The 12935-nt window shown below is 36.4% G+C and overlaps 1 protein-coding gene across 1 annotated transcript in view; it reads right to left on the bottom strand.

Moving 5' to 3' along the window:
- LOC136852966 (transient receptor potential cation channel subfamily A member 1 homolog) overlaps positions 1 to 12935 on the bottom strand; it is a 64142-nt gene that overhangs the window by 10853 nt on the left and 40354 nt on the right. The window contains 11 exon segments of the mRNA XM_067128034.1: positions 194 to 390; positions 1060 to 1216; positions 1313 to 1440; positions 1563 to 1682; positions 1979 to 2110; positions 2786 to 2853; positions 2856 to 2940; positions 3422 to 3639; positions 5089 to 5136; positions 8823 to 9085; positions 9379 to 9599. Of these exon segments, the coding sequence (XP_066984135.1) occupies positions 194 to 390; positions 1060 to 1216; positions 1313 to 1440; positions 1563 to 1682; positions 1979 to 2110; positions 2786 to 2853; positions 2856 to 2940; positions 3422 to 3639; positions 5089 to 5136; positions 8823 to 9085; positions 9379 to 9599 (1637 nt within the window).

Genomic DNA, 12935 nt, shown 5'->3' with positions numbered 1-12935 from the left:
ATTTGTTTCAATGTTATTCTGAAAAATTGCATACTGTAATCCATTGATTACTCTGTTTATAATACCCACCCTACAATCATTAAAACCTGCATGCATTTAAGGTAGTTGGAGCATAAGTATGCCTAGTATATTACACAGAAACCAAATCTAAACCACAGAAATAAAACCACAAACAGTCTTGTACTGTACTCACTTTACTTGACCTTCTTCTGCTGCTATATGGAGGGCAGTTTCTCCATCTTCATTTTTGTTATCAATTTTGGATCCAGCACTGAGCAATGCATTTATTATTCCAACGTAACCATGAAAAGCTGCTATATGTAAAGGCGAATTGTCCGAGCGATCGCTCACATCTACTAATTCTGCACATATCTCGTGCTTCAATAAAACCTGGAATTTTAATAAGGTGTTTGAAAAAGACAGTACACCTTATATAAACAAAAAACTGTCTAATTTTATTTATAGATTTTCATGCTGAATTTTCCTTACTATTTAAAATATGTCAGTTTAGAACTTTCATATTAAATACATAACCAAGAGTAATAGAAAGGCATATTTAACCAGTCTAAAGCAATAAAGATCTTAGCTTATTCCACCAAGACAAGAATTTTATATTCATGCCAATTTTGAACAGCCATTTCCTATTAACAAAATTGAAATCATGATTTAATGTGACATTGCTTATCAAGCATACATTCATAAAATACAGACACCACCTTACTTACGAATGAACTACGTTCTGTTTGTATGTTGAATTGTTTGTTAAGCTGGTTACTCTACTCTTCATGCCTATTTAAGTACAGCATGATATAAAGTCAATACTGTACTGTACACAATACACTGTACATATGGTTCTATATGTACAGAATGGGCGCGCATAACAAAATTTGAACTTACTGGTGGCAAAGGGGAGTGCTCTGAACACAATTTTAATTTGCGATCGTCTGTTCGTATCTCTGAATGTTTGTAAGTTGAATGTTTGTAAGTAAGGTGGTATCTGTACATCACTGGCTTTAATTATGAGTAAAATATATATATCCAATGAATACATTATTATACCTCCAGTGCTTCCAAATTTCCCTGCTCTGCACACCAGAAGACAGATGTTTTGTCTTCTTTGTCAACCGCCTCCAAATCTGCCCCTCTTTCCAAAAGCATCTGTACAGCTGTTGCCTGACCACAACTTGCAGCCATGAGAAGTGGTGTAAAGGAATCCCTGAAATTCAAAATGTGTGCATTTATCGGTCACAGACTTTGCATGATGTAAAACATACACATACTTCATGTAACAGAATGAACTAAAATTCCTTACTTGTCTCTCTTCTCTATATTAGCACCAGCATCTAGGAGTACTGAAATAGCTTCTGCCTGATTGTGGTATGACGCTCGATGCAATGGAGTCTGCTGATTGCAGTCCACACATTCTAATCTTGCATGGTTCTGTCACAAGAAACACATCAATTACAATTTTAATTCTAACTCGTTAATTAGACAGCAGTTAACTTTCTTTCCTGAGCTTTACTGAGAGAAACAGATCTGAATATCTAAAGATGTTCTCTTACCTGCAAGAGCAGCTTTATGAGATCTGTGTCACCCACAGCAGCGGCAGCATGTAAGGGAGTTGCCATGCTGTCATTCATGGCATCTACATCAGCACCAGCTAATATAAGCTTTTCAGTTATCTGTAAAAATATATACTATATAAGCTTCCTATGTATCTGACCAGCTGGTTTAATTTGTTTATTTACAGCAATACTGTACAGTATCCAGAAGCTTATAAGACTAGAAGCCTAGTTAAATAAAATTTTCCTAGGATGATTCGGAAATTCAAATTCTGCCAGTGACATACTGTTATAAAGTGCATTATTTAATATTCATTCCTTTCATATTTCTTATACTATATTTAACATCCTCAAAGCCTTTACAATTCATCATTCATTCATCATGGATCGACATGATGCCTCCACATATTTCTAACCTTATAATGCCCATTATTCACGGCATGATGCAGCGCAGTTTCCCTTTCTGTATCACTTTCTTTCACTAATCTGTCTACCATCTTGCTTCCCCCAATCGTGGAGGCAGAGTTTAGGAGCAATTCAACTATTTCCTGAAAACAGTAAAAACAATGAAATACATGACAGTACTTCTTAAGACTTAAGACCAAGAAAACACCTAGCCTTTCTTTATGTCAGATCCTTGGGAAGGCTCCACTAATTGGCAGTCCAACTCCGATCACTGAATGACAAAAGCAGTATGTTTTCCAGGTGTTATGAGACCAGGGTACTATTATCATTACTGTCTATAGTTCATGCTTAATTTTTACCATACTGTAGTTGGGGATATAAAATCCAAAACATTAATTTGAAATACCCTACTCATTTCTTTCTTTACTTATTCTTATAAAAAAGAAAAGGCATGCTTTACAGCCTTACAGCACAAATAAGGCTCTACACTGTAAGAAATTGGCAGTAGTATTGTTGAAAAACCTCCCATTTATGGAGAAAAATTGTATTTAAGTTCAAAACATACAAGTGATTTCATTTTTAAAAACTGGAGCACATTGTCATTATCAATACTGCACAATTAGCAACACACTTTAAAATCCAGATTTTTTCTGTTCATAACAGTTTGCATGCAAATCAACTTGCTTAATGCTAAGATTGTAAATATTCATCAATAGAGATGACTCACTTCCTCTGTATATTAAAAAACCATTTTCTCTTGTCTTTATGCCAACATTTATCCTACTCAGACAAGCAAAGCAGTAAATGCCCACACTTACCAAGTTGCCTTCCATTGCTGCTCGGTGAAGGGGAGTCTGAGCAGACTCATCTTTGGATAGGAGGTTTGCCCAGCAAATATAAGACGCCGTGCAATGTCAACATAGCCATATGTAGAGGCTACGTATAAAGGAGTCATCAGCTGACTATCGCGAGCCTGTGAAGAATTTTGCATTAGTTTAATTTTCAATGCAAAAAAAATTTCCACATTATAAGTCCACTGTGGTAGGAACAATATTTTAATAGTTTACACAGTGTTTTCATCAGCTAAGCACAATACAACAACATTTTAATAGTTTGCACTAAGTTTTCAGAAAATTACCAAAACACAAACCTAAAAAATGACAGCAACTTACAGATTAATCTTAATTTACTCACTCTGGGCTAAGGGTTTTAGGTTTTCATGTAAAATCTACTTACATTCTCAAGCAAATAAAAATCATGTAAAATCTAGTCGTATTCACAAGCAAATGAAAATATTAAAAGTAAAAAAGTGCCCTATGCCAAATCAAATTTCCTTGTACGCCTTAAAAGACATGATTTGAAACATTCCTTTAGAGCGTGACACAACCACCTGACACCTAACAAAACATTGCAAAACTTGATTTCAAAGTACTGTACTCTCTAAATTCACTTACTTCAACCAAAATATGTGGGCATTTTAAAAGATCTCTGGCAGCTGGGTCATTTCCTCTCATAGCAGCAAAATGTAGGGGTGTCTGGCCATAGACATCCTTTGCGTTGATCTCTGCACCGCTGTCTACAAGGAGTCGTATGACCGAGTTTTCCTCTAGGCTTTCATTGCTGAGTCCAGAGATGGCAGATTGCATGGATGTAACTGTCAGCTGATGGTGGTCTGTTAGGAAAATATTATTTTTACTGTCTGTTGGGAAGCTCAAGTCATTGAAAACAGGCTTACATCTACTATACACTGCAAAATTCAATTAAACACAGTAATACAAAAGTATATTTTACCTAATTTCCCACAATCTGCTCAAGTTATTTTATGAATAAACAAAAATATTCATCATGAATGATACTCAAAATTAGCATTCCATTAAAACTGTAATGCATACAGTCTATACTGTACCTTGCAAAATATGACAAAATACAGAAAAAGGGTTCAACATAAAATTTTCAGTTCCCATTAAAACAGACAGGATCTCACCCGATGCAAAATTTTTTGTCTAGTGAGTTTAAAAGGTGAAAAGAATGAACAAAACATAATGCAATTCAAGCAAATGCCTTCAACATAATCTGTGGCAGCTCTTTCATCACACTCATACACTAAAAGCAGCAATACAAAATGCAATTGCATGGAAATCTCCACATCAAAATGCTGCCTTTTCAGCTTAAGTGTATTACAGTATACTGTAAAGTATTACATCACTGAACCAAATATATCACTGCATTCTTATAAAAAAATGAAAATTATTTTACTTTCTCCAAAAATGTAGATCTGAAATTTTCCTATTGAACAACAGGGAGTCACCAAGAGTTGAGTGTTACATTCTATTACAATCCGATTTGTCTTTCATAAATTTTTGCAAAGTCCATTTTCACAGGTTTTGTCATTAATTATTTGCAGGCTGAAGATTCAGCTAGCATAATCAACTGGGTAGTGAGTAATAAATAAATACTGCACATCACTTTTGAAGTCCTTCAGCCTCACAATGGTCATGCCTAACCTCACTGTCCCAAGGCACTGGCTTTTAGGAAAGTAAAAAGTTCTTCTCTGATGAATAATAAAAACTGTACTTAACTCTATGAGATTACACATACTCTGCATGTTAAAAGTAGTTTCTCCAAACATGTTACGGTACCAATTCTGAGTTTGGAATGGGAAAAATTATCAACAAGAATGACAAAAGTCTTAACAAAAACACAAAGGCATCAAAGTAACGACATGCAGATATAATTGATGACTACTTGCCATTCAACATAAAAACAAACCACCATGCATGTTCTTGGTTCTTCACTTCACATCGCAAAATAAGACAGTAGGTCCTCTTCAACAATGCTTTTGTCAGCTGATGCTTACAAAAAATTTGTTCTACAATTTGCCAATAATGTACTGTAGCTGTTCCTTTTTTAACTGAATCTAAAACATTACTATAAAGCACTGCTATCAAGTACCTTAACCACAATAGTATATTATATTCTGCTGAACAGGACTCATTCCACTTGAACCTGATGCACAGAGCCTGTCATAAGCAGTTGCATCCACAGTAAATATCCATTAGAAGACTTAAACCCATGCTAACACACCCAAAAGAAAAATAATTATTCTGTTATTTATAGTTACCAGGTTGCAGAGAGAGATATAGCATTTCCTGAAAGCCCAAGTAAGATTCTGAAGTATAATAAAAAGAAAAGTAACTTGAATATCAACATAATTAAATAAAAAATATAGTCGTTTAAAAATTAATATCATACTGAAGCTACAGTACTAGTTGAATATTCAGAGGAATTAGAAGAACGAACACCAAAAATCTTTTAAACAAGAGTATTTGAATAGTGTACACATTTTAATGTCTACTGTTGGAATGACTAGTAAGGTTCATCAAGTTTTTCCACATTGTTACAAATTTCTTAGTATAAAACCACTGCTTCACACAATTATTGTTACAAATTTTTTAGTGTAAAACCACTGCTTTACACGATGATTAATGCTACTACACCTTCTTGACAACTAAATTATTCAATCAAACGCACCACTAAAAAGGAAATTTCCGGCAGTCTTGGTAGCTTGTTTGAAAGTGAAAAAAAGACTTGGAAATGGATTTTTCTAAAAAAAAAAAACCTCTAGCATCAACTAGGCTGCCTCAGAATCTATGAAAACATTATGCGAATGATAAAACAAGCACAGATCTGTTCACTAGTGCAGCACCAGGCCCCATCAACCTACTTTCAAGCATCCTGGCCCGCTTACATTGGTAAAACTACCTGCTCAGACACGAGCTTGGTATTCATATTGATATTATGATAAAGATCCAACATACTCATTATACCTCATCTCTGTTAAAAGATCCAACATACTCATTATACCTCATCTCTGTTAAAAGATCCAACATACTCATTATACCTCATCTCTGTTAAAAGATCCAACATACTCATTATACCTCATCTCTGTTAAAAGATCCAACATACTCATTATACCTCATCTCTGTTAATAGCCAAAAATATTTGCCACTTAAATTAACTTCCACACTTACATAATCACATCTACTCATGATCCTAGAGCATGGATGGAAGGAGCCAAATCATTCAGTATTTATGTGAATGCCGAGTACAACGCATCATCTATGAGACCACAGGATCCCTATCCAAAGGTAAAACTCAAATTGGCTCAGCTATCACCAATACTGTAACTGCAAAATAAGAGGCCAAAACAGTACTCCTAAATTTATTTGTATCGAGCTAATATTGTGAGCCATACTGTTACTTATACTTGCCTAACACCATGTAATAGTTCCAGTAAGACTTTTCTTTTGCATTTATCTAAAGTCCTGATTTCCTTTTTGCAAGCACTTACATTAACCTTGTCCACTTCATATGGAGTTACATTTCTCCTAGTAGTACTATATATTGAGCATTTTATACATTACTAGTATTGTTCCTTTTAAGTCCACACAAATTTATTCTAGGACTTTTAGTATAAGCCTTGAGGTATATATAAAAATAAACCTTTTTAACTGAAGCAGTCAACACTACTGAAATTATCTCTAGCAAATTCTTACCCTTCCAGTGCTCTGCAAACCTTCAGAGGCCTCCCTCGAGTCATTTAATTTCACCCTCGTCATTTTAACTCACAACCTTGTCAATATATTCCAGAGTAATTCAGTTTATATTTGACTTGCCCAAGCTTCCAAATTTAGTTTAACTATACATCATACCTACTAAGTAAAAAAAAAAATGGCAATGAATAAGAGTGGGGTTAATGTCTCCTTAAAGTAGCTCATGCCATTGGCCTGGGACCTCCTTATCTTGCCATGCTTCACTTCAGGTAAACTTTGTCTATGCAGCTTTTCCATTTAAACTTCCCCTGTTCACTACGTGGACTAACCACTATCAAATCTGGCTTACATCTGAGCAGGGTTTTAGCCGTTACTATGCAGACTTAATCTGCTTTTAAAACAAATTGGAACTGCTGAATCTCTATTCAAAATTAATGTGCACTGCTGATTCTTCACTGCATTTACATTAAGGTTTACTTCCCACATTAAATCTCAACTAAACCAACCAACATTTAATAGTTACAAATTACCACAAAATTTAATAAAAAAGCAAATTAAAACACTGAAAAAATCAAAGTTTGCTTCTATTTAACAAAATTCACAGTTCAGAACTGCAATACAGTACTCAATATTAAAAACAGTGATTACAGTACATGAAGCACAACTGACCACCAATAATTTGGCAACAGCAATGAGCCGAGCACTTTTGTAGTGTACAGACTTCACAAAATGAAGAAATTCTCCCTTGGGGTTCATCAGACCCTACTTATTCCAGCATATGCATTTGCCTAACCTGTTGGCAGCTAATACAAAGAACATAAGCTTTGTGGCTATTACTGTGAAAAAGCTACAAAGTACGATTTGTGAAATTTTGGCTTCCAAACCAAGCACTGGGGCACTTTCGACCATTCAGTGCTTATGACAGTGAAAAGAGGAACTGGGTGGTTGGAGAGGAAAATAGAGAGATCCAGGGAGTAAAAGTACAAGGCTCTAAAAGTGGACCTAAGAGAACCCCCAAACCCCCACCCAGTTACACTAAACATAAAAAGGCTGAACATCAAGACTGAAGCAAAGAAGCAGGAATGGAGGCAAGGCAAAAGGTTAAAAAGATTCTGCAGTTAAGGACACAAAAGGAATCTGCAAACAGTAATGTGCACAGTGCACCCCATGTGGTGCACTGTCAGCAATACCTCCATTTAAGGCTATGTACAAAGTACACAGTCTTCTGTATTTTACTTTCAGTTAGTGGTCTTCAGAGTATTGAATAAGGCAAGAGGAAGAGCACCCTTTTTACAAATAACATTTTAAATTCATCTTTCTCATTTGACACCAAAAATACTAGATTCTGCTGATTAACTGCCAAAATACATATCACTTCACACACTGCCAAAAAACAAACTTAAAAACTGATGTAAAAATACCTAAAGTAAACATTTTCATATCTTTTCATATCTTTTTAATGAAAAAGTAAAGTGGGATTGTTAAAAGTAAACAACCTTTGATTAATAAAAGTACGGATTAAAACTAAGGTGTAAAACCAAAAACTACGTTACAATACCAAATTAAACCGTTAACAAAACCATTATGTACATACAGTCATAACAAAAGCGCTTACTGAACAGACCACAAAACAAGGTCTAAGTTAAATCCATTAAAACAGCTGTACATTTATACAAACTTAAAAGACAGTCAAGTTTGAATTACAATACCGAAAAATTCACTTTCTCCAGGAAATATCTAAAATTTGTATTGCGCTTAACACTAAATGCATCTCTGCGCTGAAAAATTAAGAAGCTAGCAAAGATGTGTACACAGATTTTGGCATAACAAAAAATTCGTTCTAAACATCACTGAAGCAATGGTGTGTTTTAAACCAAATCTAAACCACTTGTGTATTGCAGCTCTTGGTACTGTATAGCTTCGATTTATATACCAAATGAAGCCACCAATTATTTCCAGTGTTATGAGACTTTTAATCTGCTCTATGTCACGACTGTGACTGAACAACCCACACTAAATGCATCTGTGCTAAAGAATTAAGAAGCAAGTGTAAGTATGTACAGCTCTTTGAGCATAAAATTCCTAGTTCTAAACTCATCAGTAAAGTAAAGCAATGCTGCATTGTTAACTAATGTGTCATCAGTTTTATATTCCCAACTTTTGTAAGATTTGGAATTATTTGCCTACTGAAACCACACATTACTTCTCAAGTGTCCAAAGTTGTTTAAACTGCAAAGGTTTTTTTTACAGTGTCCCATCACTTCCAGGTCAGGCCATCGAGTAACTTCATGCTCATACACACCTGGCTCATCTACTCCTTCCGGTTCGAGTGTCTCATCACTTCCTTTAGCTTCACCTTCCACATCAGCCTGTGCCTCCTCCACTTCTGCCTCATCTTCCTCCTCATCTTCAAGGACATGCTCTTCCGTCCCTTCCTCTTCTGGACTGCTGTTCTCTTCGGTGTCTTTTTCCTCAGTTACCTCCTCTTCCACTTCCTCTGTCGTCTCCAGGCGTTTTATGGGGACAGGACTTGGCCTGCGTCCTGATCTGATTTGTTTTCTGTACCTGTTCAAAGGAAAGTGCCAAAGATCAGTGAGGGAACTTAAAACAGAATAAAGTCTTATTCTTCATAAGCTGGAAATTTAACCAAATGTCTAATCCCTTCCATACTAAAAGGGATGACTTAATTGCCTTGTTTTAGCACTAGAATGAGAGCATTCAGGTCGAGTAGATACTTATTCGTGACTTACAATACTAACAAAGGTGCAAGATTAATGACATGTTGTAAATACATAGCATTAGAACTTATATATCTGTACACTATTCTATACAAACAAGTACTGCATACACAGACATACCTAGCAGCAAAATGGAGGGGCGTAAGTTGATCCTGACCCCTGATGTTGACATGCGCACCAGCCTGTATAAGGATTTTAACGGTATCTGTGTGCGCATAACGGGCTGCATAGTGTAGGGGAGATAGTTTGTCCGAATCAAGGCTGTTTATGCGTCTGCGCCCTTGCTCTCCAAGGCGGGCCAGGGCAGACGCAAGGACCTCGCTGTTACCATCTCGAGCAAGCTGGAAGGTGAAAGTCAAACTCCTGAATTTTTTGTTGTGAAATCCACAATTGTGTATGTGTGCCAGTTAAATCTACCCAGTAAACATCAAAACTTAAAATATAAAAAATGCTTTTCTTCCACAACAAATTACATTACAAAGCAAAACACTGAATTTTGACCAGGTAACACAATGGTTAATGCCAGGAATTTCCAAGTTTCAACATTTAAAGTAATAACTACCGAATCTAAACTAGACCCATTCAGCAATAGCAACAGTTGATAGTTTGTGCTACCTCAAGTAAGAAGCAGCAATTTCAAAATCTAAACCAAAGGATCATTTCAGGGCTTCACAAATAACGTTGATAGCATAAAATATTTGCCGTAACTTGAATTATAAGAGTAAAACCTATACACTACCTTTTGCAGCCCACAACTAGCTAAACAAACTCCTGGTTGATTAAATTTAGCTCTCAACATTTGCAATGAGTATCCTAGTACTACACCATCTTACTACCACAATGAAAATACAAAAATCTGAAGCCCCAACCAGTGTCACAAACACACACAACTCCAATGTGATGGAAAAACCGATTAGGCTGGAGTTAAAATACCTGTGCTTGGATTACTCTTTTGTCACTGTACTCTAAAGGGTGACACCTCATCCACTTAATGCGTTCCCATTTATTCCAATGAACGTAATCAAAGTTTTAAGCCCACCCCGCCGTATCAAAATACCAAGATAACCCACATTACTGGCTGAAATACATTTGGTTACATTGTAACTAAGCTCACGCAGAAGTCTGGGTCAAAATAGGCAACAGAATACAATACCCACAGGGTGGGAGCGGTACCACCTGATGCCTTTATAAATACGGAGGCTGACGTTCCCTTACTGGCCAGCCAACATGAATTATACTACCTGCAAATGTAAGCAGTTATTCCCATACTATACAATATATGAATGATCCCCCAAATATATATACAGGAACAACCATCAAACCACAAAGGATTAATCATGAGAGAACACAACCAAATAGTAGTAACAAATACATGGAATACGAGACAAAACCAATCTTGTACAAAATTTGTGACTACTGTTGTCGCCAGAAGGAACTGTCACGTCATCATGAGCAATCTAAGATACTCAGAATTAATCAAATCTGACATCTCATATCGGTATAAAACCAAGAAAAGCCTGCAAGATTGTAAAAAAAAAAAACTCCTACTATACCGAAACGTCTCGTTATGTATAGGCCTACCTTTTAGAAAACACGATAATAACAGCCTGTGTCTTCTTAGAAGACGGTATCGAACAAGTTCCACAGATTAAATCTTTTGACCCCGGTATCGAGCACAAACTTCAAACACCTTAACAGAACGATGAAAGTCTGTCGACTAGCGTAGAAGAGGTACAAAGTCAGAAGGTTACCTCGCCTTCTTCGTCAAACAGCAAACAAGCCAACTGGCCGTGTCGAACAGAAACAAACTTAAATGACGGTGTTTGATAGTATTGGACAATTGCAATTAAATAGGTGTCACCTGAATCCACAGGTATGCAAACGTCTGCTGCAAAATTGGATACTGTTGTAAATTTAATAAATGAACATGAAAACATAGCAAAGTACTTATAACTTAGGTAGTCAGTACAAAAAGTTTCGTAATTGCGATTAGCATGGGCTTTTCAAAGTCACCAAAGAAGTTGTATCAATTCCATTCGTAATGGTTTATAATTGAATCACTCAACGATATTCTGTTGCAATTATTAATCGATGACCGATGTTGTTGCTGTAAAATCAGTGTACGTTTAACAACCCAATCAATCTGTCAGTCAGCCACAATGCTATTGCCGCCATACTTTTAAAGTCATACGGATAGTACAAAGACTTGGTTCAGAGCTGACACCAACCTATTAATTCCAAAAATGATAAAGTAATGTAGGAACACACCACCAGACAATACGGTAAACAAAGAACAAATCTGTTGTATGCACGTAGCTTCAATAACGACATGCCCTAAGAATTTTATGGACTTTTCCACAGGGTGATAAAAATGGTTGATATTTATGGTTCTGAGAGAGAGAGAGAGAGAGAGAGAGAGAGAGAGAGAGAGAGAGAGAGAGAGAGAGACCCAGTATCGTTATTTTCATATAGCCATTATCCCAAGGGTGATAATTACCATGCAATACATAATTTTTTTCTGAAAAAATACACAAAATTTCTCAATTCATTTCCCTGAGGATCCCTTATGCAATTACATTATTACCAAAATATATCAAGGTTGCTATTAGATCATTATTTTACTAATAACATGCCATAGGCCTACATATGCTTTTTTTTAATTTATTTTATCTGTTAGTGAAAATCCATCTAAATTCCATTACAACTAGCACGGTTAACTGGATTACTGCTATGAACAGCAGTCACAATTTTTTTTTATTATGGTAAAGAGGCCAATTCACTAAAATTAGTCGATAACAAAATCCACCCTTTGAACTTGGGCAAGTTGAAATTATACAAGAACACTGATGTTGGTAGACCATGTCACGTAATTTATAAATTTCATAACTTTCCTGTAAGCCAGCAATATATTTAATATCACGTCCGTCCGTCGACAATAATTGTATCCAATTCACCTAATACCTTCTTCTCCAGGCACTCAAATCTTCCCTAGATTAGTAAAAGAATGGCAATTTACCGCAATGAAACGACAGCGCTCCTGAAGAGACGATGTTGCCAGAAGCATGATAATATTCCAAAATATTCCACGAAGCAATCCCTGAGTCCCGCGTCTCTCGGCCACAATTTTCAGACTGATTTTGCAAAGATGGGTTGACCCACAAGAAAGGCAAAACAAGAAAAAAAATCCCCATACCCATCTACTTACAAACCACCCCTTTGGAGAGAGAGAGAGAGAGAGAGAGAGAGAGAGAGAGAGAGAGAGAGAGAGAGAGAGAGAGAGAGTTACAATTCATCAAATGTCACGTCGGGCGTCGTGCCTCCTTAGCGTAGACTTTATCGCGTTTAAAGAAAACTTACCACTTTCAGTACGATAGTCGAGGTCGACTAAGGTGAAAAGGCTGTTGCTTCTTGAAAGAATTTGGCTACTACGGGCCAATAATGGAGCCTAGAGTTACGAGGAGATGGTGATGCAGTTAAGGACGGAGGTCGGGGGTAGGGGGGAGAGGGAGAGAAATACGAGAGGAGAGGGCAAACAATTCTCACAAAAAACCTAAGTAAACATGTCGGCCTGGCCAGGGCTCCGACGGGGAATATAATTGGTATCTATTTTAGGATACCGCAGTACAACCGCCTTGGTTAATTCATTTAGATATTCCAAATGCCCTCTGGATTAAAAT

This window comes from Macrobrachium rosenbergii, chromosome 26, assembly GCF_040412425.1.
Source record: "Macrobrachium rosenbergii isolate ZJJX-2024 chromosome 26, ASM4041242v1, whole genome shotgun sequence".
Taxonomy (NCBI): domain Eukaryota; kingdom Metazoa; phylum Arthropoda; class Malacostraca; order Decapoda; family Palaemonidae; genus Macrobrachium; species Macrobrachium rosenbergii.
Note: the sequence above shows the minus strand (reverse complement) of the source record. Positions and strands in the feature narration are given on the sequence as shown.